The following is a 27,804-nucleotide window of genomic DNA, read 5'->3' as shown; positions in this document are numbered from 1 at the left end:
AAATACAAGGGGGCAGATTATTATCTCAATGGGGTTAGGTTAGGTAAGGGGGAGGTACAGCGAGACCTGGGCGTCCTTGTACACCGGTCACTGAAAGTTGGCTTACAGGTACAGCAGGCAGTGAAGAAAGCTAATGGAATGTTGGCCTTCATAACAAGAGGATTTCAGTATAGGAGTAAAGAGGTTCTTCTGCAGTTGTAGAGTGCTCTGGTAAGACCACACCTGGAGTATTGTGTACAGTTTCGGTCTCCTAATTTGAGGAAGGACATCCTTGTGATTGAGGCAGTGCAGCGTAGGTTCACGCGATTGATCCCTGCGATGGCGGGACTGTCATATGAGGAAAGATTGAAAAGACTAGGCTTGTATTCCCTGGAGTTTAGAAGGATGAGGGGAGGATCTTATAGAAACATATAAAATTATAAAAGGACTGGACAAGCTAGATGCAGGAAAAATGTTCCCAATGTTGGGCGAGTCCAGAACCAGGGGCCACAATCTTAGAATAAAGGGGAGGCCATTTAAGACTGAGGTGAGAGTTGTGAATTTGTGGAATTCCCTGCCACAGAGGGCAGTGGAGGCCAAATCACTGGATGGATTTAAGAGAGAGATAGATAGAGCTCTAGGGGCTAGTGGAGTCAAGGGATATGGGGAGAAGGCAGGCACGGGTTATTGATTTTGGACGATCAGTCATGATCACAATGAATGGCGGTGCTGGCTGGAAGGGCCGAATGGCCTCCTCCTGCACCTATTTTCTATGTTTGTGTGTATAGATAGGCCAGGTTTGGAGGGAAATGGGGCAGATGGGACTGGTGATGATGGGGACATGTTGGCTGGTGGTTGTGGGCAAGTTGGGCCGAAGGGCCTGTCACCATGCTGTATGACTGTAAGAGAGGGAGACTGTGCAGAAGGCATCTAGCTTTGCAAGCCCAGCATAGTGAGCTACTTTGTATGACAGCCGGAATTTCCCAAGGATTGAAGTGCTGGAATTTCAGACACTGTAAAATGAAATCGTCCGCAGACATGCACTTGAAAAATATATAAATATGAATTGAGGTGGAGCCTTTTACCACAGCCTGGCGATTGGTATCAGAATGAATAACTGTGAGGTTTGCTGCTGTAAATAAACTGAGGTTTTTGAAAGCGTCTCAAAATCAAATAAGACGAAGTTTCACATTTTTCAGTATTTGGTCACTTCAGTGGCAGGTTCATTACAAACCAACACTGGGTGCCGTCTCTGCCTTGGATGTGGTCGGCATTCTGGCCGGCCAGGGACGCACGAGTCTGGGATTCAAACAGGCAGTGGTGCGAGACGCCTCTCTGCTGGGGCGTTGCCATGGGTTATTGCTTCACCACCAAACACCCTCAACCTTGGCCGACGGTGTCGGCGAGCTCAACCCTCACCCCAAGTCACAATCTTGTGGCTTCGACCCTCCGTTCCACACAGCCTGGGTCAAAAAATCCCAGCAGGGCTCACGGGGCCTGTTGTCTGAGGGGCGCACACTGTGCCGCCCGAGTGGGAGGCTGATGCCTTTCACAGACAGACGATGAGGCGTGGGCGGCACGGCGGCACAGCGGGTAGAGCCGCTGCCTCACGGCGTCAGAGACCCCGTTCAATCCTGACCTCGGGTGCCGTCTGTGTGCAGTGTGGTGCAGTGTAGTGTAGTGCAGTGTAGTGTAGTGTAGTGTAGTGCAGTGTAGTGCAGTGTAGTGCAGTGTAGTGCAGTGTAGTGTAGTGTAGTGTAGTGCAGTGTAGTGTAGTGTAGTGTAGTGTAGTGCAGTGTAGTGCAGTGTAGTGCAGTGTAGTGCAGTGTAGTGTAGTGTAGTGCAGTGCAGTGTAGTGCAGTGTAGTGTAGTGCAGTGCAGTGTAGTGCAGTGCAGTGTAGTGCAGTGTAGTGTAGTGTAGTGTAGTGTAGTGCAGTGTAGTGTAGTGTAGTGCAGTGTAGTGCAGTGCAGTGTAGTGCAGTGTAGTGTAGTGTAGTGCAGTGCAGTGTAGTGCAGTGTAGTGCAGTGTAGTGTAGTGCAGTGTAGTGTAGTGCAGTGTAGTGTAGTGCAGTGTAGTGTAGTGCAGTGTAGTGCAGTGTAGTGCAGTGCAGTGCAGTGTAGTGTAGTGCAGTGTAGTGTAGTGCAGTGTAGTGTAGTGCAGTGTAGTGCAGTGCAGTGCAGTGCAGTGTAGTGCAGTGGAGTGTAGTGCAGTGTAGTGTAGTGTAGTGGAGTGTAGTGGAGTGTAGTGCAGTGTAGTGCAGTGCAGTGTAGTGTAGTGCAGTGCAGTGCAGTGCAGTGTAGTGTAGTGCAGTGTAGTGCAGTGCAGTGCAGTGCAGTGCAGTGCAGTGTAGTGTAGTGTAGTGGAGTGCAGTGCAGTGTAGTGCAGTGTAGTGCAGTGTAGTGTAGTGTAGTGCAGTGTAGTGCAGTGCAGTGTAGTGCAGTGCAGTGCAGTGCAGTGCAGTGCAGTGTAGTGTAGTGTAGTGGAGTGTAGTGTAGTGTAGTGGAGTGTAGTGTAGTGGGGTGTAGTGTAGTGCAGTGTAGTGCAGTGTAGTGCGGTGTAGTGTGGTGTAGTGTAGTGTAGTGTAGTGTAGTGTAGTGTAGTGTAGTGTAGTGCAGTGTAGTGCAGTGTAGTGCAGTGCAGTGCAGTGTACATCCATGTCAATACGCTAAAGTTGTACGCTACATTTTGGGTCAATAGACAATAGACAATAGGTGCAGGAGGAGGCCATTCAGCCCTTCGAGCCAGCACCGCCATTCAATGTGATCATGGCTGATCATCCACAATCAGTACCCCGTTCCTACCTTCTCCCCGTATCCCCTGACTCCGCTATTTTTAAGAACCCTATCTAGCTCTCTCTTGAAAGCATCCGGAGAACCGGCCTCCACCGCCCCCTGAGGCAGAGAATTCCACAGACTCACCACTCTCTGTGAGGAAAAAGTGTTTCCTCGTCTCCGTTCTAAATGGCTTACTCCTTATTCTTAAACTGTGGACCTGGTTCTGGACTCTCCCAACATCGGGAACATGTTTCCTGCCTCTAGCGTGTCCAAACACTTAAGAATTTTATATGTTTCTATAAGATCTCCTCTCATCCTTCTAAATTCCAGTGAATACAAGCCCAGTCGCTCCATTCTCTCATAATATGACAGTCCCGCCATCCCAGGAATTAACCTGGTGAACCTATGATGCACTCCCTCAGTAGCAAGAATGTCCTTCCTCAAACTAGGAGATCAAAATTGCACACAATACTCCAGGTGTGGTCTCACCAGGGGCCTGTACAACTGCAGTAAGACCTCCTTGCTCCTAAACTCAAATCCTCTCGCAATGAAGGCCAGCATGCCATTTGCTTTCTTCACTGCTTGCTGTCCCTGCATGCTTACTTTCAGTGACTAATGTACAAGCACACCCAGGTCTCGTTGCACCTCCCCTTTTCCTAATCTGACACCTTTCTGATAATAATCTGCCTTCTTGTTTGTGCCACCAAAGTGGATAACCTCACATGTATCCACATTAAACTGCACCTGCCATGCATCTGCCCACTCACCCAACCTGTCCAAGTCACCCTGCATCCTCATAGCATCGTCCTCACAGTTCACACTGCCACCCAGCTTTGCGTCATCTGAGAAACTTGCAATTCCTTTGCCTAAATCGTTAGTATATATTGTAAATAACTGGGGTTCCAGCACCGAGCCTTGCGGCACCCCCACTCGTCACTGCCTGCCATTCCGAAAAGGACCCGTTAATTCCTACTCTTTGCTTGCTGTCTGCCAACCAGTTCTCCATCCATATCAATACGCTACGTTTCGGGACGAGACCCTTCTTCAGTGGGAACCATGTGCTGAAGGCTGAAGGATCTCCTTGCTCCGATACGCAAATCCTCTCGCTGTGCAGGTGAACATGCCATTTGCTTTCTTCACTTTCTTCACTGGGGGGGGGGGCAGAAAATCAAAACAAAATATCTGAAGATGCTGGAAATTTTCAAATGAAGACGGAAAATGCTAGAAATACTTGGCAGGTCTGGCTGCACTTGCGGAAAGATAAACAGAGTCGATGTTTCTGGTCAAAGACCCTTTATCAATGAAGGGAATTCCCTGCCGTCAACAGAGAGAGAGAGAGAGGTCAAGCGAGAGACTGCAGACTCTGGAAACTTCAGCAAAACAAGAAAGTGCTGGAGGAACTCAGCAGGTCAGGCACGTGCTGACACGATCTCGCGGCGGGAGCCTGGTGGGGAGCGCCACGTGCCGTAGTCTGAGGATCCGCCCGGAATGGCCAGCCCGCCCGAAGGTCTGGAGAATCCGAAGAGCCGAAGGTGGATAAAGCGCCTGTACCACCTTCATCACCTAATTCACGACCTCTGCCGAGTTTGCCCTTGACTCATACTCGCAGCATGGTCGTGACGAGGTCGTAGGTAGGTCGTAGCAGGCCGTGATGCTAGTCGTAGGTACAAGTAGGTCGGGATGTTTTTTCAACATGATGAAAAATTTCCACCAGTAAAAAAGGTCGTGAATTAAGTCGTGTAAGTGGGACAGGCCCTTAAATCACCTGGACCCAATAGACCGCGCCCTAATGTTGAGAACCAGGTGGCGTTAGAATTCTACTCCTGTTACTTATGATCTTGTGACCTCATAACCCGCGCGGCGGACCGGAACTCGCACGGAAGATCCGGCTCGCCCGTTGCGGATCGAGGGCCCCGTGGGAACCCACCTGGAGGGGCGGCGAGCGAACCGGCTGCGGGAGGGAGCGGGCCGCTGGAGGCCCTGCAACAGCCTGGGGTTCGGCTGGACCGGGCGCCGCTCCAAGGGGCCGGGCGTGTGGACCGCACGCAGCCTACAACGACGGAGGGCACCACGGCTACGCTAGGCCAGGCAGGCCCTGCAACGTCGCCATAACAACGGACCTTCATGGTCAGAACAAGATCCCTTACGGCACTTACAACAACTGGGACTTGGAAATGGTGCCAAACTGGCGACTCTGTATACTGTCTCTGTGTACTGTATACTGCTCTACACTTGTCCTGTGTCCGAGATCCTTCTCTAAGATGCATCTAAGTGCTGATGTACAATGATACTTGCACTGAACTGCCCCAGAGGCCCACTCTGTCTATGGAATTCTTTGTCACAAAAGGCTGTGGAGGCCAAGGCAATGGATATTTTTAAGGCAGAGATAGATAGATTCTCGATTTGTACGGGTGTCAGGGGCTACGGGGTGAAGGCAGGAGAATGGGGTTAGGAGGGAGAGATAGATCTGCCATGATTGAATGGTGGAGTAGACATGTTGGGCCGAATGGCCTAATTCTACGATCCCTTATGACCTTATTATTTGCAATCTTTTTGCACCCATGATATCCTTGAGGCATCCTGTTTAGAACGCCAGAGGAGGTTGTTGAGGCAGGTACGATCATAGCGTTTAGTTTGGTTTACGGGATACTATATGGAAACGAGTACTTCGACCCGTTGAGTCCACACAGTCCATCGATCAGCCGTTCACTATGCTATCCCACTTCCTCGTCCACTCCCTGCCATTTCCAGAGGCCACGTCATCTCCAAACCCGCACGTCTTTGGAATGTGGAAGGAAATCGTAGCACCCGGAGCAAGCCCAGGCAGGTAACGGGGAGAACGTGCAAGCTCCACACAGACAGCAGCCGAGGTCAAGATCAGGTACAGGTGTCAGAGGTTATTGGGGAGAAGGCAGGAGAATGGGATTAGGAGGGAGAGATCGATCAGCCCTCCCCGTTGGATTGCAACCTTGTCGTGGTCGGGGGAGCTTGTGTGTCTCAGTGACCCCTAGAGCTATGCCAGCGGGAGGTTCGTCTCCTGTTAGGGTCTCCCATGCTGGACAGGTCGAAGGGTAGAGGCGAGACGAAGAGCGATCTACTGGTCCTCCAGGTTGGAGGTTGAGCACAGGGCTAACAACCCTGTCTCGTAAAACAAATATGTTACAGCTCACCCCCTCCGTGACACACTGGTCAACCTGAGGAGCACCTTCAGCAACAGACTGGTTCCACCAAGAAGCAGCACAGAACGCCACAGGAGATCCTTCTTCCCTGTGGCTATCAAACTGTACAACTCCTCCCCCTTCTGTCACGGGGAGAACGTACAAACTCCGTACAGACAGCACCCGTGGTCGGGATCGAACCTGGGTCTCTGGCGCAGTGAGCGCAGTAAGGCAGCAACTCCCCTCCTGAGGCCTTCTGCCTCTCACATCCTGACCCTCTAACATGCAGACTCAAGATTAAAAACTTTCCTTCAGCTCCCCTCTAATCCATCTCCCAATCACTTAAACCTCTGCCCCCTGGGTTTTGGGCCCCACTGCTGGGGGAAACAGGTATTATTTGCTTATTTACTCAGTCTTGCTTCACAAGGCATGCTGAGTGGTCTGCCTCGGCTCCAAGGCTTGGTGGGGGAGCACCACAGTCTAGGGTCCTTCCGCTGCTGGACATGGGGGGGGGGGGGGGGGGGGGGGGGCAGGGTGTGGTGGAGACGCCCCTCAAAAGAAAGGAAGGGATTCCATGCCAGTTGGCCACATGAGTGGCAAGGGTGGGGGACAGATTTGTGAAATTTGAGCAATGAATATAGACCGTATTGAACAATTTTGTATAGCCTCCGAAAATGTCGGATGAATTTTTTGCACGGTTCATGTATTGTATATATTTATTACCTGAATAAAGTCTATTTTGAAATTTGAAAAAAATGAATGCAAAGTTGCCAGCGAGGTCTCGGAGGACCAGGAGACGGACTCGAGTCTGGACTCCCACTCTTTTGAGTCAGCTCGCTTCTGCTGGAATAAATCAGTTGGATTTCACATTCCTTCGACTGCCGCGAAAAGGCTTGATCCACCTGTGTGCTTTTTCAGAAAGAAAAACTCCCCGAGCTCTTGGCTGAGTGCAGGCTGCTTTGACTGCCCATTCCTTGCCCCGGCCAACAGTAGTCAGCCTTATGCTGTGGGGATAGTTTTAAAAAAATAAATATATATATATATAAAACTGGGCCAGCTCCGCGGTAACTGACGGTAAAGAATCGAGCCTCTCCACGCGCGCCCACCTCCGTCACTCCGCCACTGGCACTGTCTCTGTAGCGGTCGACGTCTGGAATTCCCTCCGTAAACCACTTTCAAGACTTTCCCCCAAATCCTCCCTCTTTCATCGAGCACCTTGGTCCGTGTGGATGCGGCACGATGGCGCAGCGGTAGAGTCGCTGCCTCACGGCGCCAGTGACCCGGGTTCCATCCTGACCACGGGGTGGCGTCCGTACGGGGTTTGCACGTTCTCCCCCTGACCCGCGTGGGTTTTCTCCGGGTGCTCTGGTCTCCTCCCACAGTCCAAAGACGTGCAGGTTTGTTGGTTAATTGCATTCTCTAAAATGTCCCCAGTGTGCAGGATAGCACTATGGTAATCGTTGGTTGGCGCAGACTCAGTGTGCCATCACTGTGACTCAGTGGTATCATCACTAGACTCAGTGGTATCATCACTAGACTCAGTGGTATCATCACTAGACTCAGTGGGCCATCACAAGACTCAGTGGTATCATCACTAGATTCAGTGGTATCATCACTAGACTCAGTGGTATCATCACTAGACTCAGTGGGCCATCACAAGACTCAGTGGTATCATCACTAGACTCAGTGGTATCATCACTAGACTCAGTGGTATCATCACTAGACTCAGTGGTATCATCACCAGACTCAGTGGTATCATCACTAGACTCAGTGGTATCATCACTAGACTCAGTGGGCCATCACTAGACTCAGTGGTATCATCACTAGACTCAGTGGGCCATCACTAGACTCAGTGGTATCATCACTAGACTCAGTGGTATCATCACTAGACTCAGTGGTATCATCACTAGACTCAGTGGGCCATCACTAGACTCAGTGGGCCAAAGGGCCTGACTCTGCCCTGTATCTCTAGATCCGAAACTAAATACTAAAAAAGATATAGCCTCGTTTCCGATGATATCCTTGAGGCATCCTGTTTAGAACGCCAGAGGAGGTTGTTGAGGCAGGTACGATCATAGCATTTAGTTTTGTTCCCAGGATACTACATGGAGACGAGTACTTCGACCCGTTGAAACCACACAGTCCATCGATCAGCCGTTCACTATGTTATCCCACTTCCTCGTCCACTCCCTGCCATTTCCAGAGGCCACATCATTTATAAACCCGCACGTCTTTGGAATGGTGGAAGGAAATCGGAGCACCCGGAGAAAACCCAGGCAGGTCACGGGGAGAACGTGAAAACTCCACACAGACAGCAGCCGAGGTCAAGATCAGGTACAGGTGTCAGGGGGTTATGGGGAGAAGGCAGGAGAATGGGGTTAGGAGGGAGAGATCGATCAGCCATGATTGGATGGTGGAGTAGACTTGATGGGCCGAATGGCCTAATTCTGCTCGTTTACAGTGATCTTATGAACAGGAAACTGTGACCTCCAAGTTTAAGAACAACTTCTTCCCAGCAACCACCATATTTTTAAGCCAGAGATAGATAGATTCTTGATTAGTACGGGTGTCAGGGGCTAGGGGAGAAGGCAGGAGAATGGGGTTAGGAGGGAGAGATCGATCAGCCACGATTGAATGACGGAGTGGACTTGATGGGCTGAATGGCCTAATTCTACTCCTATTCCTTATGACCTTATCAAACCCGGGTCTCTGGCGCAGTGAGCCAGTGGCTCTACCAACTGTGCCTCTACGCCACCCTAAAATACACCTGGACAGGTACATGGATAGGAATGGGTTAGAGGTATACGGACCAAATGCAGTCAAATGCGACCAGCGTGGATGGTGCATATTGTTTGTCACGGATGAGTTGTGCCGAAGACTGAGTCCAGGACAATATATAAGCAAGCTCTTATTGTTATAAAGTGAATATTAGAGTCAGAGCATGTAATAGTGTTCACCCAGAGAGTTGTGAATCTGTGGAATTCTCTGCCACAGAAGGCAGTGGAGGCCGATTCACTGGATGTTTTCAAGAGAGTTCGATTTAGCTCTTAGGGCTAAAGGAATCAAGGGATATGGGGAGAAAGCAGGAACGGGTCATTGATTGTTGATGATCAGCCATGATCATATTGAATGGCGGTGCTGGCTCGAAGGGCCGAATGGCCTATTCCTGCTCCTATATTCGATGTTTCTATGTTGAATGCATTTCTGCGAGATCAGATCGACACTCTGAATGACGATTCAGCAAGTATAAAAGAATGCCATGCGTTACAGTGGTGTTGGGGTTATGGGCCTGTCCCACTTAGGCGATTTTTTAGACAACTACAGGCGACTAGTTTGTCGCCACATGTTCGCCGGGCGTAGTCTCCTCACGCAAAAAGTCATAGCGTCTTTCTGGTCGCCGGTTTCTTTTTGGCGACAGTGGGTTTAACGCCAACGAGCGTAGCTTGACTTCTCCTGACGTGGGATCTGTCGTAGGAAGTCGCCAGGATGACGTAGGTTGTCGCCGGTTTTTCGGCGACCTGCTACGACCATGACAGTCGCCGGCAGTTGCCTACAAAAATCGCCAAGTGGGACAGGCCCATACGGCAGTGCCGTTGATCTGGTGGCACGTGTTTGAAACCACTAGAGATGTAATATTAAAACAAAGAGTGTCACCACAGCAACTGGAATATTAAATCATTGCAACTAAATAAATCTGGATTTTGTTTCTTAAGTATTTGCTTGACTGAAAAATACAGCATGGAATCAGGTCATAGGTTGATGAGGGATAGGAGCTGAATTAGGCCACTCGGTCCATCAAGTTGACAGGTTCTTGATTAGTACGGGTGTCAGGGGTTATGGGGAGATGGCAGGAGAATGGGGTTGAGAGGGACAGATAGATCAGCCATGATTGAATGGCAGAGCAGACCTTTAGGGCTGAATGGCCTAGTTCTGCTCCTGTAACCTATGAGGTCTACTCCGCCATTCAGTCATGCCCTCTCAATACTCTTCACCTCGTAACCTTTGACATTCTTACTCATCAAGGTTCACCAGACTGATTCCTGGGTTGGCAGGACTTTCATATGAAGAAAGATTGGATAGACTCGGCTTGTACACGCTGGAATTTAGAAGATTGAGGGGGATCTTATAGAAACGTACAACATTTTTAAGGGGTTGGACAAGCTAGATGTTGGGGAAGTCCAGGACTAAGGGGTCACAGTTTAAGGATAAGAGGGAATTATTTTAGGACCGAGATGAGAAAAAAAATTTTCACACACAGAGAGTGGTGAATCTGTGGAATTCTCTGCCACAGAAGATAGTTGAGGCCAGTTCATTGGCTATATTTAAGAGGGAGTTAGATGTGGCCCTTGTGGCTAAAGGGATCAGGGGGTATGGAGTGAAGGCAGGGATGGGATACTGAGTTGGATGATCAGCCTGGATCATATCGAATGGCGGTGCAGGCTCGAAGGGCCGAATGGCCTACTCCTGCACCTAGTTTCTATGTTTCTATGTTTCTATGTAAGAACCTATCAATTTCCACCTTAAAATACTCAATGACTTGGCCTCCACTGCCGTCTGTGGCAATGAACTCCACAGATTAATTGAACCTCTGACTAATCAAATACGACTAGCGATTCCCACGTACTAAACTATCCTACACACTAGTGACAATTTACTATTTTTACCTAAGCCAATGAACCAACAAACCTATACATTTTTGGAGCGTGGGAAGAAACTGCCGAACTTGGAGAAAACCCACGCAGGTCACGGGGAGAACGTACAAACTCCATCCAGACAGCGCCCGCAGTCAAGATCGAACCCGGGTCTCTGGCGCTGTGAGGCAGCAACTCAACCGCTGCGCCACCGATGACTGCAAGGAAATGCTTACTTCTTGAAAAATAAGGTACTTTTAAACTGACTGGCGCCTGGGTTTAATTAAATCTCGACCCTGGGTTTGCGAAAAATGACAGAAATCGACATTTCTGAGGGGAAAAAAATAATCATAGCCACATAATTAAAAAAAGAGACTGACGGTGGAAGGCAGCTATTTATCTCCCCGGGATAGGGAGATGCCAAACGTGTCGGAAGCCAGGCGATTTTCCCCAAAGTGGCCTAGAGCGAGAACAGAGACCAACGAGGCCTGCAGCAAGAAGCAGAACAGTGATAGAGTGGATGTGAAGAGGATGTTTTCACTGGTGGGAGAGTCTAGGACCAGAGGGCACAGCCTCAGAATTAAAGGACGCTCCTTTAGGAAAGTGATGAGGAGAAATTTATTTCGTCAGAGGGTGGTGAATCTGTGGAATTCTTTGCCACAGTAGGCTGTGGCGGCCACGTCAGTGGATATTTTCCTAATAGAAACATAAAAACATAGAAACATAGAAAATAGGTGCAGGAGTAGGCCATTCGGCCCTTCGAGCCTGCACCGCCATTCAATATGATCATGGCTGATCATCTCAGTATCCTGTACCTGCCTTCTCTCCATACCCCCTGATCCCTTTAGCCACAAGGGCCACATCTAACTCCCTCTTAAATATAGCCAATGAACTGGCCTCAACTACCTTCTGTGGCAGAGAATTCCAGAGATTCACCACTCTCTGTGTGAAAAATGTTTTTCTCATCTCGGTCCTAAAAGATTTCCACCCCTCTTCCTTAAACTGTGACCCCTTGTTCTGGACTTCCCCAACATCGGGAACAATCTTCCTGCATCAAGCCTGTCCAACCCCTTAACCCCTAATATACCTTGTGACCCAGAGAACGATAGCCAGATTCTGTATATCGCCACCACTGCACAGTCTTCAGAGTCATGAGTGTGGAAACAGGCTCTTCGGCCCAGTTTGCCCACACCGACCAATTTCTTAAATCCATATGTACCTCCACAGCTCTGCCTTCGTCAACCTCTTGAGTTCATAAGTTTATACGTAACAAGAGGAGAATTGGTCCATTCGGACAATCAAGTCTACTCCGCCATTCAATCGTGGCTGATCTATATCCTAATCCCATTCTCCTGCCTTCAACCCAATAACTCCTGACAAGAGGCAAGACAAGAGACATTTATTGTCACATGCACCAATTGGTACAGTGAAATTTGTGGTCATCCGTACAGCCATACGAATAAAATAACACAGAACATGATAGTCTTGAACATAAATATCCCCACAGCGGTATCCAAGTTTCCCACTGTGAGGGAAGGCACTTCAGTCATTCTCCACTTTGATGTTCCTTGATGACACCCGTACTAATCAAGAATCTATGAATCGCTGCCACTGACTTGGCCTCCACTGACTTGGCCTCCACAGCCTTCTGTAGCAATTTATTCCACAGATTCACCACCCTCTGATTAAGAAAAAATCCTTCTCCTCATCTCCTTTCTAAATTCTGAGGCGATGGCCTCTCGTCCTGGACTCTCCCACTAGTGGAATCATCCTCTCCACATCCACTCTAATCCAGGCCTTTCACTTTTGTGTACGTTTCAATTAGGTGTCCCCCCCCCCCCCCCTCATTCTTCTAAACTCCAGCGAGTACAGGCCCAGTGCCGACAAACGCTCATCGTATGTTAACCCACTCATTCCTGGGATCACCCCAGGGGGCCATGAGTGCCGGGTGTAATGACATTTAGGAACACTATGTTGAAGAAAGAACTGCAGATGCTGGAAAAATCGAAGGTAGACAAAAATGCGGGAGAAACTCAGCGGGTGAGGCAGCATCTATGGAGCGAAGGAAATATGCGACGTGTCGGGTCGAGGCCCTTCTTCAGACTGATGTCGGGGGGGGGGGGTCGGCGGGAAAAAGAAAGGAAGAGGCAGAGACAGTAGGCTGTGGGAGTGCTGGGAAGGAGGAGGGGGTGGAGGGAGAAAGCAAGGACTACCTGAAATTAGAGAAGTCACCTATTAACATCGCCTATCCCTTCGCTCCATAGATGCTGCCTGGCCCGCTGAGTTTCTCCGGCATTTTTGTCTACCTTTAGGAACACTACGATACCACGGAAATAAATTTGTATATAACCTCCGAGAACATCACGGGAATTTTGCACAGCTCGATTGTATTTTGTGCATCTTTTTAAAATTCTGAATGAAGTTTATTTTGATTTTGTTTTTAAAAGGTAGAGCATCATCTGAAGAAGGAACCTGGCTCGAAATGTCATCTGACCATTCTGTCCACTGCTCCATAGATGCCGCCTGACCCGCTGACTCCAGCAGTTTGTGTTTTGCCCAAGATTCCGGCATCTGCAGTCTCTTGAGTCTTCATCCCACAGCCCCTCTCCATGCCTCTCCCTCCCCCCCCCCCCCCCCCCACCCCCCCCCCCCCCCCCCCACTAAAGCATCCCAAATGCCAAAGGACATCATGCTAAGGACAGATTCATTGTGAATGGGAATGGACAGTAGATGCCAGAAGATCAGCCATGATCACATTGAACGGCAGTACTGGCTCGAAGGGCCGAATGGCCTCCTCCTGCACCTGTTGTCCATTGGAATTGTAGTTGCTGGTTTACGGACAAAAGACCAAAAGTGCTGGAGTAACTCAGCGGGTCAGGCAGCATCTCTGAAGAACATGGATAATAGGTAACATTTCAGGTCTTCAGACTGATTATGATGGGGGGGGGGGGGGGGGACTCACAGGACTTTATCTTACACTACATGTTATTCCCTGTATCTGTGCACTATGAACAATTCGATTGTAATCATGTACAGTCTTTTTGCTGACCGGATAGCACGCAACAAAGAAGGTTTTCACTGTACAATAGGTGCACGAGTAGGCCATTCGGCCCTTCGAGCCAGCACCGCCATTCAATGTGATCATGGTTGATCATCCTCAATCAGTACCCCGTTCCTGCCTTCTCCCCATATCCACTGACTCCACTATCTTTAAGAGCCCTATCTAGCTCTCTCTTGAAAGTATCCAGGGAACAGGCCTCCACCGCCTTCTGAGGCAGAGAATTCCACAGACTCACCACTCTCGGTGAGAAAAAGTGTTTCCATCATCTCCGTTCTAAATGGTCGACCCCTTATTCTTGAACTGTGGCCCCTGGTTCTGGACTCCCCCCACACCGGGAACCATGGTACGTGATAAACTAAATGAAGAGAGCGGGAAGAGAGGATGGGCGGGACAACGCTGGGAGGGCTTTTGATAGGCTGATGGTTGGACAAAGGCCAGGGATGAAAGGACAGAAGCCGTGAGATAAAAGGATTTGAACGTTGCAAATTGTGAAGCTAGAGGAAGGAATGTAATTGAACGGGGAGGGAGAGGGGCGGATATGGCACAGTGGAGGGGAGGGGAGGGGAGGGGAGGGGGGGAGGGCTAGGACTTTGTGTCTGTGTTTGGAACAAATAGATAGATTGAGAGAACCAGTTCATCTTGGTCTCAAACGTTGTCACTGACTAAAGTGGGGTTGTTCTACCCCCTAGTGGCAATGTGTGGCTCAGCAGCTTGAACTCCTGCCGTGCTTCTCACACAGGGGCATCTCTGGAGAACATGGATAGGTGACGATTCTGGTCGGGACCCATTCTTCAGACTGATTGTGGGGGAGGGGAGAAGAGGGGAAAGAGGGGGGGAGGAGGAAGGGGGGGGGGGGAGGGGGGAAGAGGGGATGGAAGAAAGCTGGGCGAGAGAGAGAGAGAAGGGTCTCGTCCAGAAACGTCACCTATTCCTTTTCTCCACAGATGCTGCCTGGCCCGCTGAGTTACCCCGGCTTTTTGTTTGGACACGCTAGAGGCAGGAAACATGTTCCCGATGTTGGGGGAGTCCAGAACCAGGGGCCACGGTTTAAGAATAAGGGGTAAGCCATTAACAACGGAGACGAGGAAACATTTTTTCTCACAGAGAGTTGTGAGTCTGTGGAATTCTCTGCCTCAGAGGGTGGTGGAGGCCGGTTCTCTGGATACTTTCAAGAGAGAGCTAGATAGGGCTCTTAAAGATAGCGGAGTCAGGGGATATGGGGAGAAGGCAGGAACGGGGTACTGATTGTGGATGATCAGCCATGATCACATTGAATGGCGGTGCTGGCTCGAAAGGGTTCAGAAAAGATTTACGAGGATATAATACCCATTGACTTGACCTGGATAGTTGCTGGCTCGAAGGGCCGAATGGCCTACTCCTGCACCTATTGTCTATTGTGTCTACCTTTGATTTAAACCAGCATTTTCCACAGTTCCTTCCTGCACGTTTTGTGAGGTACTTACCATGCTGAGGGGGGCTTCGACACAGCGGAAAGCCCAATAGAAGGGGACTTCAGCCAGTTCGCTCCTCAAGCTGACCGTGAGCCCGCTGCCGGCTCGCTGGCACGTGAAGCCGGGGAGTAATCTGCGGCCCCCGTTTCTCAGCAGAGGTTCCAGCAGCCCAGAGAGGTGGCGGCAGAACGCAGACGCCGGCGCCTTGAGACGCTTGTTCAATTCCTGCAGAGACAGAGCGATAAATAGTCAAAGTCTCTTCCTCAAACGTCAAAGCTAGAGTCCAGAGCCTCAAGGTGAGAGGGATTGATGGACTTGCGAGCGTTATTGGGTGGTCGAAGCCACTGGGCCTGCACACGCAGAATTAGACCATTCAGCCCATCAAGGCTACTCCGCCATTCAATTAACACAAACATTCACCACAGCATTCTTCACTGTGGTGGAAGGCAACAAAGTTCAGCCAGTCCTCCTCCTTTGTTCACCCGTGGTCGGGGCCATGACCCCTCTGTAGTCGCCGCTATGGACGGCCGGATGTACAGGCCCTACTCCGGCGTGCTGTGTCTATTTTGGGTGCAAGTGGCTTATGGCCATCCCATGTTCTCGACTCGCAGGACCTACCTGTGCCCTCTGCTTGAGACTGTCCGAGTCGACCTCCTCCCACCAGACGCTGCTGAGATCGGAGAGCATCAGCCTGTAGGCGGCTTGGCTGAACGAGGCCTTCAGCAGGAAGGGAGAGTCCTCGATGTGCACGGGGCTCCAGGGCTTTGCCAGAAGTTCATCCGCCAACCTCTCCAACTCTGCCATCGAACCGTCCCCTCTGTGGTTCCTGGGGGAAAGACATGCATCGCTTAGCTCAGCTTAGCTCAGAGATACGGCGTGGACATTGACCCTTCGGCCCACCGAGGCCGCACCGACCATCCGCCACCCGTTCATGCTAGTTCTATGTTATCCCACTTTCCCATCCACTCCCGACCACACGAGAGGCAATTAACCTCCAAACCCGCACGTCTTCGGGATGTGGGAGGAAACCGGAGCACCCGGAGGAAACCCACGCGGTCACGGGAAGAGTGTGCAAACTCAGCGGGCCAAGAAATTCGGAGGAGATAGCCAGATACTTGATTGGTAAGAGTGTCAAGGTTTATGGGGAGAAGGCAGGAGAATGGGGTTGAGAGGGAATGGTTGAATGGTAGAGTCGACTTGATGGGCCGAATGGCCTAATTCTGCTCCTATGGCCTGTGAACTCCTCACAGATAGCACCCGAGGTCAGGATCAAAGCCAGGTCCTTCGTGCTGTGAGGCAGCAGCTCTACCACTGCACCACTGCGCCATCCTGTCCATACTTTTATAGCTAATTCTATAAGCGAGTTCGGTATTCCGACTGCGCGCGCCCAGGTCATAGGTCACGAGCGAAAATCACTCTCGGCCGCGGCATGGACTCAGACCAGCGCCTGATCCGCAGCCAGGATCGATCCCGGGTTGCGGGGATGGTGGGTTGACCCGGCGAGACAGGCAGAGTTGAGCTGGATTTAGCGCTGCTTCTCCTCGCTGGCTGTTGGCTGTAGGGCCTGTCTGACTCCTGACGTCTCTGGCCGCCCCCCCCCCCCCCCCCCCCCCCCGGACGAATGGGGCACTCGGGAGGGGACGGGGATGGTCCAGTGGCGGTTCGGCTGCGATTGCGGCGCCGGAGACCCAGGTTCGGTCCAGGCTGCGGATGAGGCGCAGGTCTGTGTCGACGCCGAGGCATGGCTGCCGAGAGTTTTTATCGCTTGTGACCTTTGACCAATCCCATGATTCCTTGCGTTTTTCGGAATACCGAACTCACTTATTTCTAGTGCTCAATTTGTGGTTCCAGCACAGCCCAATGCGCTTCACAGACAACTACAGAAAACTGCAACGCAATAGTCAATGTTAAAGAAAGAACTGCAGATGCTGGAAAAATCGAAGGTAGACAAAACTGCTGGAGAAACTCAGCGGGGTGAGGCAGGCAGCATCTATGGAGTGAAGGAATAGGTGACGTTTCGGGTCGAGACCCTTCTTCAGACAAACAGTCTAATATTAGTCTGGCCAGAGCCTCAGCTTCAGCAGCGGGGCAGCACTGGATTCCATCGCAGAGCAAGTATTGCCTTACAGGGGTCACTGTGTGGGAGCTCCCGAGTGCTGGGACTGCCGACTTTGTACAGCGTGGAGCTGCGGTCTGCGGAGCTACCAGCCGCTGGCGGCGCCGACTTTCCAGCCGCTGGCGGCGCCGACTTTCCAGCCGCGGGCGGCGCTGACTTTAACATCGCTGAGCCCTGGGATCTCTCGCCGAGGTTGCCAGCGTTGAATCCCCGCCCAGCTCGGCCTGTGGACTTCGGAAGCCGCGTTCTCCGGTAGGAAGCGGCCGATTCGGAGGCTCCGGGCCGCTGAGAGTGTTCTTCCGTTCGAGGGCCTGAAACATCGGGGCCCCGTTGCGGCGACTGCGGAGGCCTCAAATACGCCCCGACCACGGGTGAACAGAGGAAGAGGACTTTGGTGCCTTCCCTCACAGTGGGAAACATTGACTCCGCTGTGGGGGGGGGGGGGATGTTTTTTATGTTTTATGTTAAATTCTAAAGTGTTGTGTTTATCTTATTTGTGTGCTGGAATGGCAATTCAAATTTCATTCCACCAATTGGTGTAGGTGACAATAAATGGCCTTTGTCCTTGGAGCGCCCCCATGCAGGCGACCTTGAAGCCCGCAGCCAGAGGCTGTACCCCGGTTCACCTTCCCACCGGCCCTTGCTCCTCAAGTCCGACGTCTCCGGCTCCCTCCCGAGTCTTGGCGCGGAGATCCCAGCTGACCACAGAGCCATTCGGGCTAGGTCTCGCCGAACTACAGGTCCTCTCAGATGTTTTCAGATTTCATTTTTTTGCATTTCCGGCATCTGTTTTGACTTTTTTCCGTTGTTTGATCTTCATTTACATCCACGGATGAAGTGTATATAGTCTTTGCTGCCAATGCAGTCCTCCAGAGATGCCGCCTGAGCCGCTGGGTTCTGAAGTGTCGTCTCTGCTGCATCTTCACTGGAGTTTAGAAGGATGAGGGGGATCTTATAGAAACATATAAAATTATAAAAGGACTGAACAAGCTGGATGCAGGAAAAATGTTCCCAATATTGGGCGAGTCCAGAACCAGGGGCCGCACAGTCTTAGAATAAAGGGGAGGCCATTTAAGACTGAGGTGAGAAAAAACCTTTTCACCCAGAGAGTTGTGAATTTGTGGAATTCCCTGCCACAGAGGGCAGTGGAGGCCAAATCACTGGATGGATTTAAGAGAGAGTTAGATAGAGCTCTAGGGGCTAGTGGAATCAAGGGATATGGGGAGAAGGCAGGCACGGGTTATTGATTGGGGACGATAAGCCCTGATCACAATGAATGGCGGTGCTGGCTCGAAGGGCCGAATGGCCTCCTCCTGCACCTGTTTTCTATGTTTCTATGCAAGAAGAACTTCATCCTTCCAGGAAAAATGTTCCCCATGTTGGGGGGGAGGGGAGTCCAGAACCAGGGGTCCCAGTTTAAGAGTAAGGGGTCGGCCATTTCGGACAGATGAGGAAAAACGTTTTCACCCAGAGGGTTGTGAATCTGTGGTTCTCTGCCTCCGAAGGCAGTGGAGGCCAATTCACTGGATGGTTTCAAGAGAGAGTTATGTAGAGCTCTTAGGGCTAACGGAATCAGGGGATATGGGGGAAAAAAAGCGGGAACGGTGTACTGATTTTGGATGATCAGCCATGATCATATTGAATGGCGGTGCTGGCTTGAAGGGCTGAATGGCCTACTCCTGTGTCTAGTTCAAGTGAGTTTATTGTCATGTGTCCCTGTATAGGACAATGAAATTCTTGCTTTGCTTCAGCACACAGAACATAGTAGGCATTGACTACAAAACAGATCAGTGTGTCCATATACCATAATACATATATATACACACATGAATAAATAAACTGATAAAGTGCAAAAAGTGCAAAAGTGCAAATAACAGATAAAATAAATAAACTGATAAAGTGCAAATAACAGATAGAATCTATATTCTAAGTTTCTATCGTGGTTGCAACAAGACAATCAGTTTGCGACAATACCCCGATAACTCTGCTAAATATATCTGTGAGATCTTTTAAATGTAGGTTTAGCTTGATAATTCTAGCAGAGTCTGATGTGGAGCCCTGATCCAAAACATCACCTATCCATGCTCTCCAAAGATGCTATATTTAGTTTAGACACTAAAAGAGCTGGAGTAACTCAGCGGGGCAGGCAGAGAGAAGGAACGGGTGACGTTTCAGGTCGAGACCCTTCTTCAGACTGTGCCTGAACCCCTCTGTCGGTGGATCACCAGCATCCCGACAGACAGGAAGCAGCAAGTGGGGCTGGGAAAGCACATCTTGCTCCCGCAAACCCTCAGCATAGGCTGCGTACTCTCCCCTCTCCTCTACTCTCTCTACACCAGTGACTGCGCCTCCACTGACTCCTCTGTCAAGCTGCTCAAGTTTGCGGATCACGCAATCCTCCAATTCCACGACCTTGAAAAGATCATCCACTCATTTATCTCCTCCCGCCTCGATTACTGCAACTCCCTTTACACCGGCATCAGCCAATCTTCCCTGTCCCGACTGCAACTGGTCCAAAACGCCGCAGAGACTCCTGACGGGCACCCGAAAAAGGGACCACATCGTCCCAATCCTGGCCTCTCTCCACTGGCTCCCAGTGCGGTTCTGAATCAATTTCAAGCTCCTCCTTTATGTTTACAAAGGACCAGTTTCACCCTCAGATCGGCCGACTTGGGGCTGCTGAATATCCCGCGGTCTAGGCATAAGCTCAGGGGCGACCGCGCCTTTGCGGTTACAGCTCCTAGACTGTGGAACAGCATCCCTCTTCCCATCAGAACTGCCCCCTCCATCAACTCTTTTAAGTCAAGACTTTTAAGTCTAGACTTAAAACCTATTTCTACTCACAAGTGTTTCCTGAGGATCTCTGAGGGAGCGCTGTATGTATGTATTTATGTATGTATTGTTAGATCTATGTACCACTGTATGTAGCATGTTAGTACCTGCACTGATGTAAAGCACTTTGGTCAACCAGAGTTGTTTTTAAATGTGCTATAGAAATAAAATTGACTTGACTTGACTTGACAACCCTGTTTGGACTGATCCAGGATGGGGAGGAATCTGCCTACGGACAGGAAGTGTCACAGCTGGCATCCTGGTGCCGTAGCAACAACCTGGAGCTCAATGCTCTTAAGACAGTGGAATTTGATTGCAGACTTTAGGAGAGCTTCCCCTCCCCTCACCCCACTCACCATCAACAACACCACAGTCACATCTGTGGAGTCTTTTAAGTTCCTGGGAATCATCATCTCCAAGGACCTTACGTGGGGGGCTACCATCGACTCCACAGTCAAAAGGGCACAACAGAGGATGTACTTCCTGCAGCAGCTGAGGAAGCACAATCTGCCACAGGCAATGATGGCCCGATTGTACACGGCCATCGTAGAGTCTGTCCTCACCTTCTCCATCATGGTCTGGTTTGGCTCAGCCACCAAGCACGACACCTGGAGGCTGCAGCGAATCGTCCGATCAGCAGAGAAGTTATTGGCTGCAACCTTCCCTCCATTGATGAACTGTACGCTGCAAAGGGCCAGGAAGCGAGCGGGCAAGATCATCTCTGATCCTGGCCACAAACTCTTTGAATCACTTCCCTCTGGAAGGCGACTCCGGACTGTCAAAGCTGCCACAGCCAGGCATAAAAACAGTTTTTATCCACAAGTAGTTGCTCTACTCAACAGCCAAAAATCTGTAGCCTCCCTTTGCTCTGGTATTTTATTCAATTCACATGTTTAATCAATAATGTTTTATTAATAATGTTTAATGTTTTATGTGTCATTCCTGACTGTCACTGTATGTCATGTTGTCACTTGCGGGCGGAGCACCAAGGCAAATTCCTTGTATGTGAATACTTGGCCAATAAACTTATTCATTCATTCATTCAATCTTGAGTTTCGTTTAGCTTATTATCACGGGTATAGCGGAAAGCTTTTGTTGTGTGCTAACCAGTCAGCGGAAAGACGAAATATGATTACAATCGAACTGTCCACAGATACAGGATAAAGGGAATAACTTTTAGCGCAGGATAAAGTCCAGTTATAGTCTGATTAAAGATAATGCCTGGGTCCCCAATGAGGTAGATGGTAGCTCAGGACCACTCACGAGTTGGTGACAGGGTGGTTCAGTTGTCTGATAACAGCGGAGAAGAAACTGTCCCTGAATCTGGGACTAGGGGAGATTATGTGTTCGGCACGGACTAGAAGGGTCGAGATGGCCTGTTTCCGTGCTGTAATTGTTATATGGTTATATGGTTATATGGTGTTCGTTTTCATGCTATTCCTTTTGCCGAATTATAGACAATAGACAATAGGTGCAGGAGCAGGCCATTCGGTCCTTCGAGCCAGCACCACCATCCAATGTGATCATGGCTGATCATCCACAATCAGTACCCCGTTCCTGCCTACTCCCCATATCCCCTGACTCCGCCATCTTTAAGAGCCCTCTCTAGCTATTTAATTCTCTAATTTTAGAACTCTGAATTCTCTAATTTTTGGTAACCTCTTCCTAGCCCCTTTCGTAAACCCACCCCCTTTCTCCCCCACATCCCCCTCTGAGGCAGAGAATTCCGCAGACTCACAACTCTCTGTGTGAGAATTGGAGAAGAGGGAGTGGCCGGGGTGAAACTGGTCCTTGATGATGCTGCTGGCCTTGCCGAGGCAGCGTGAGGTGTACATGGAGCCAATGGAAGGGAGGTTGGCTCATGTGACAATCCGGGCTGCATCCACAACTCTCTGCTGACCTTCCTCATTTTGCTGTTTCATCAAAGTCCTTCCCTCCATTCGAAGGCCAGAGCTGGAGATAGATACAGATAACTACACATCACACAGCACAGCTCTGAAGAAAGGTCCTGCCCCTCTTGCCTGATGGAAGAGGGGAGATGCTGCCTGGCCTGCTTAGTTACTCCAGCACTCTGTGTATTCTCTTGTAAATCAGCATATGCAGTTCCTCCTTTCCACAGTGAAAGATTTTGTTTTGCATGCTGCTCAAGCAGGGCAGTTACAACATACATAAATAGTCAAGTCAAGTTCACCAGAGAGAGCAAATAGCATCTCAGGTTAACATCTTAAATGAGAGATAACTGCTTAGCACTCCCTCAGCAATGCAAATTTCATTTTTAAGGGTCTTTCTCTCCTATTTCTACTTTTTCCTTTCTTATATACACACTTCACGTTTTTCTATTTTCTACCATCTATTTTTCCTCTTTTTCTTCTCTCTATTTTTTTTTTTTCCTGTCTTTCTTACTTCCTTTTCAAAAACATAAAACTAGAGGTTGTGCATAGAATGTATTACGTTATGAAATAGTTGGCACCTAAAATTAGGTCCCACTGTATTGTTTTGTATTGTATTAACTTCTAATACATTTTAAAAATAAATAAATTTTAAAAAAAGCAATGCATTGGACATGTATCCCTCAACGCGTTAGTGTCTGAAGAGAAACCTTCTCTCCTCTCATGCCTGTGGCCCATTCGTCTTTAGTTTAGCGTAGAGATACAGCACGGAAACAGGCCCTTCGGCCCGACGAGTCCGTGCCTACCAGCGATCCACATACGCTAACGGCACGGTGGTGCAGCGGTAGAGTTGCTGCCTTACAGCGCTTGCAGCGCCAGTGACCCGGGTTCAATCACGACTACGGGCGCTTGGTTGTCAAGAGTTTGTACGTTATCCCCGTGACCATGCGGGTTTCTGCTGAGATCTTTGGTTTCCACCCACACCTCAAAGACGTACGGGTTTGTCGGTTAATTGGCTTTGGTTTGTATTCCTGGTATAAGTGTAAATTGTCCCTATTGTGCGTAGGCTTGTGTTAATGTGAGGGGTTCGCTGGTCAGCACGGACTCGTTGGGCCGAATGGCCTGTTTCCGCGCTGAATCTCTAAACTAAACTAAACTAACATCAGTCTGGAGAAGGGTCTCGACCCGAAACGTCACCCATTCCTTCCTTTTCTCCAGAGATGCTGCCTGCCCCACTCAGTTACTCCAGCATTTTGTGTCTATCTTTGAACTAACTAACACTTGTCGCACGCAAACACTGGGGACAATTCACAATTTTATAGAAGCCAATTAACCTACAATCCTGTGCGTCTTTGGAGTGCGGGAGGAAACAGGAGCGCCCGGAGAAAACCCACGCAGGTCACGGGGAGGACGTAAAAAACTCCGTACAGACAGCACCCGTAGTCAGGATCAACCCCGGGTCTTTGATGCTGTGAGTCTCCACAGATGCTGCCTGACCCGCTGAGTTACTCCGGCACTCTGTGAAACGTCACCTATCCATGTTCTCCAGAGATGCTGCCTGACCCGCTGAGTTACTCCGGCACTCTGTGAAACGTCACCTATCCATGTTCACCAGAGATGCTGCCTGACCCGCTGAGTTACTCCATTTCTAGTTCTATGTTATCCCACTTTTGCATCCACTCCCTACACACTATGGACAATATTACAGAGGCTAATTAACCTCCAGACTCACACGTCTTCTGGATGTGGGAGGAAACTGGAATAAATGCATCCGTCACAGGGAGAACATCAAACTGCACAGACAGATATTGAGATCAGGATTGAGCCCGGATCTCTGGCGCTATGAGGCAGCAGCACTACCAGCTGCACCACACTGCCGCCCTTTTTCATCATTCTGAATTGGTTCTCTTTGATCATTTTGAATTGGTTAATTTGATAACACAGTCCAGATTCTCAAAAGTCTCAAATGCCTGTAATGTATAGAGAATATTAACATAGCCATTACATTTGCCGGCAAGTGTTTAGAACCATCATCTGTTGTTCCTTGTCTCTACATCTCCCTAAGATAATTATTAGCTGGTGAAGGGGGGGGGGGGGACTGAAAAGTTAAAATTCTTCCTCTTATTCTCCCCTCAACATCTCCGATGACCTCTCTTGGACCCACAATACCTCAACACTGGCCAAGAAGGCTCACCAGCGTCTCTACTTCCTGAGGAGACTGAAGAAGGTCCACCTGTTTCCTCAGATTCTGGTGAACTTCTACCGCTGCACCATCGAGAGCATCCTTACCAACTGCATCACAGTATGGTATGGCAACTGCTCTGTCTCCGACCGGAAAGCACTGCAGAGGGTGGTGAAAACTGCCCAACGCATCACCGGTTCCTCACTCCCCTCCATTGAGTCTGTCCAAAGCAAGCGATGTCTGCGGAGGGCGCTCAGCATCGTCAAGGACTGCTCTCACCCCAACCATGGACGGTTTACCCTCCTCCCATCCGGGAGGCGCTACAGGTCTCTCCGTTGCCGGACCAGCAGGTCCAGGAACAGCTTCTTCCCTGCGGCTGTTACACTACTTAACTCTGCACCTTGGTGGTCACCCCCCCCCCCCCCCCCCCCCCCCCCCCCCCCCCCCCAGACACTCCTTCCTCCAGGAAAAAAATACTATGACTGTATGCACGTAAATATATTTATTTATTGCTCATATTTATGTCGCTTTTCTAGGGAGATGCTAACTGCATTTCGTTGTCTCTGTACTGTACACTGCACAATGACAATAAAGTTGAATCTGAATCTGAATCTCAATCGTCAAACAAGGTTGTTTAAAACAAGAATGGCAGACCAGAAATAATAAGTTTTTAAAAAACCCAAAGCACTAATTGTACATTGTCTAAGCTCAGTTCAGTTTGGTTACACATTGCATATCATCACATAAACACGGTTACAACTATTCTAGGAGTTTTAAATCTTTTCTAAAGCAAGATAATATAAGAAATGATGAAATATGAGATAAAGAGGTTTTGCTGGCATTGAAGGCAAGTGTGGGGCCGGCAAACCCAACAGGGCCCCAGTAGTGAAGTTACATTTAAAGATTTAGTGGTTGAAATTGTCTGAAAATATCTTGTTTTATAAATAAATAAACAAACCTTCCCTCTCTCCCTCTCTGTGTGACTTACTTACTTACTTCCTGGTGCTGCAGCCGGGCCGTCCGCAACCTCCCTGCACACAACACAGAGCTCCTCACAAACGTTCCGCCCTGAGCGCTGACTCTGCCACACAGAATTACTTCCCCCCCCCCCCCACAACCTTCCACAAAACAAATTCTTCTTGACAATCAAATGGTGATTTTGTTTCCTCTCATTTCCCATGAATCCAACTGCATTTCAAACCAAGAGAACAAACATCTACTTGTCCATGGAGTTTAGTTTATTGTCACGTGCTCCGAGGTTGCCTCTACCCGAGGACGATAAAGGGCCTGTCCCACTTGGGCCGTCATTTGCGCCTCACTTACGTGTCATATGTAAAATAGGTTGATGCATCGTGAGGCGTGGGGTGCGTGTGGGTGACGCACGCGTTGCGCATGGTGATGCGTGGAATCGCATGCGGTGGTGCGCGGTGTCGCGCGGCGCTCCAGGGTGTACAGATACATGTGCAGCACGAAATCCTTGCGCACCACCTGCATGATGTATCACGTAACCGCGCTGACGCGTCGGGTACATAGAAACATAGAAATTAGGTGCAGGAGTAGGCCATTCGGCCCTTCGAGCCTGCACCGCCATTCAATATGATCATGGCTGATCCTCCAACTCAGTATCCTGTACCTGCCTTCTCTCCATACCCCCTGATCCCTTTAGCCACAAGGGCCACATCTAACTCCCTCTTAAATATAGCCAATGAACTGGCCTCGACTACCCTCTGTGGCAGAGAGTTCCACAGATTCACCACTCTCTGTGTGAAAAATGTTCTTCTCATCTCGGTTTTAAAGGATTTCCCCCTTATCCTTAAACTGTGACCCCTTGTTCTGGACTTCCCTAACATCGGGAGCAATCTTCCTGCATCTAGCCTGTCCAACCCCTTAAGAATTTTGCTGATGTATCGCGTACGCACGCTAACAAATTGGGTACGCACGCTGATGCATTGGGTACCCACGTTGGCATCCCGACGTCTCACGTGCATCGCGCGGTGACGCATGGTTACGTCACCGTGCGTAACCATGCGCCGCCGCGCGCAGCAGGGTATTCTAATGACGTCACGCGGACCAGACAGCATCACGGCGTGTCGACCTATTTTACATATGACGCGCAAATGAGGCGCCAAGTGGGACAGGCCCTTATGGGAATGGAATATGTTACCACCCACCACACCCGTGCTGCTCCCGATGTTAAGTCATTTAACAAGAGGAATGAGCAACTGGATCTCCTCAACTTGGTGAAAAAGGCCCACTTCAAAATGAAATCGCTACTCTACTCACTCCGACCTGCGCCAGATAACGACTGATGAGGTGTTTGCGCAGTTATCAACCAGAACCAGAACCAGTACAGCTTTTTCCAGACAAAATATGTAGGAAGGAACTGCAGGTGCTGGTTTTTACCGAAGATGATGCTGCCTGGAGATGCTAAGTTATCTATGCTGCTTGCAACTTCATTTTAGACCGAGAAACAAGGACACACATATCCATAAAAGACGGATCCCAACCTGAAACGTTACCTGTCCATGTTCTTCAGAGATGCTGCCTGATCTGCTGAGTTACTCCAGCCCTCTGTGTCCTTTGTGTATTAACCTGTAGTTTGTTGTTTGTAGCAGCAGGAACAAGAAACTGAGGATGTTGGTTCATACACAAAACGCCACTGAAGATAAATGGGGATACTGTGGATAGGGTGAGCTGCTTTAAATACCTGGGAGTCCACATCTCAGAGGATCTGACATGGACATCACACGCTGCAGCACTGGTGAGTAAGGCAAGGCAGCGCCTTTACCACCTCAGGCAATTGAGGAAATTCAGAGTGTCTCCGAGGATCCTCCAGTGCTTCTACTCAGCGGCTGTGGAAAGCATCTTGTCCGGAAACGTCACAATCTGGTTTGGGAACTGCTCTGCCCAGGACAAGAAGGCAGAGAGTAGTGCGTTCGGCCAAACGCACTATGGGAACTTCACCCGCCCCCCCCCCCTGCAGGAACTGTGTATCTGAAGGTGAAGATCCAGAGCCAACAAGATCATGGGAGACCCCTTCACCCCTGCAACGGACTGTTCCAGCTGCTACGGTCAGGCAAACGCCTCCGTTGCCATGCTGTGAAAACAGAGAGGTTGAGAAGGAGTTTCTTCCCAAAGGCCATTAGGACTGTAAACTCCTATCTCACCAGGGACTAACTTTACTGGACCATCCTACTGTTGTGTGGCGTCTTTTTAAAATTGCTATTTTTTCTTTTTTTTCTCCCACAAATATATAATATGTGAATTGAGGGGGGCGCTGCTCTGTGCAGCAGCTATGTCATGCAGCTCGTCAGTTTTTCAACCTTTTTTTATTTTTTTAGTATGTTTTAAAGTCTGTATTTAATGTTTCTTTGTGTGTTTTGTGTGGGGGGTGGTGTGGGGGGGTGAGGGGGAAACCGCTTCGGTCGCCTCCTCCACGGAGAGGCGAGTTTTTCCAGGTCGCCTCCCCCGTGGCCTAACATCAAGGATCGACGCGGCCTTTCCCGGAGACGCGCCCGGGGCTTCAGTGGCGGGCGCAGCGTGGACTCTCGGCGTGGAGCGGGCGAGCCCTCGCTGGGGCTCGCTGGAGGGGAGCGCTCCATTTCGCTGGCCCGGGGCAGCCGGCAGACTGAAGTCGCAGCCTGAAGCCGCGGTCTGCAGAGCTCCAGCTGGTGCGGCGTCTACAGCCCGGGATCTCACGTTGGGGAACCGGAGGAAGAAGAAGCCATCA

The 27,804-nt window shown here is 49.9% G+C and overlaps 1 protein-coding gene across 3 annotated transcripts in view; it reads right to left on the bottom strand.

Moving 5' to 3' along the window:
* nhej1 (non-homologous end joining factor 1) overlaps positions 1-25,156 on the bottom strand; it is a 43,499-nt gene extending 18,343 nt beyond the window's left edge. The window contains exons 1-3 of one of the 3 annotated variants that reach the window (XM_033024879.1): positions 25,071-25,156; positions 15,674-15,881; positions 15,068-15,280 (exon numbers count right to left, since the gene is read on the bottom strand). In XM_033024879.1, coding sequence (XP_032880770.1) covers positions 15,068-15,280; positions 15,674-15,859 — 399 coding nt within the window. In that variant the 5' untranslated portion in view covers positions 15,860-15,881; positions 25,071-25,156. Of the gene's footprint in view, positions 1-15,067; positions 15,281-15,673; positions 15,882-25,032 lie in introns of all 3 variants that reach the window. The other 2 variants (XM_033024882.1, XM_033024880.1) reach the window with 2 other exon arrangements.
* Positions 25,157-27,804: the final 2,648 nt, after the last annotated feature.

The sequence above is a fragment of the Amblyraja radiata genome, chromosome 7, assembly GCF_010909765.2.
Source record: "Amblyraja radiata isolate CabotCenter1 chromosome 7, sAmbRad1.1.pri, whole genome shotgun sequence".
NCBI lineage: Eukaryota > Metazoa > Chordata > Chondrichthyes > Rajiformes > Rajidae > Amblyraja > Amblyraja radiata.
This window is presented reverse-complemented; position numbering and strand designations above follow the sequence as displayed.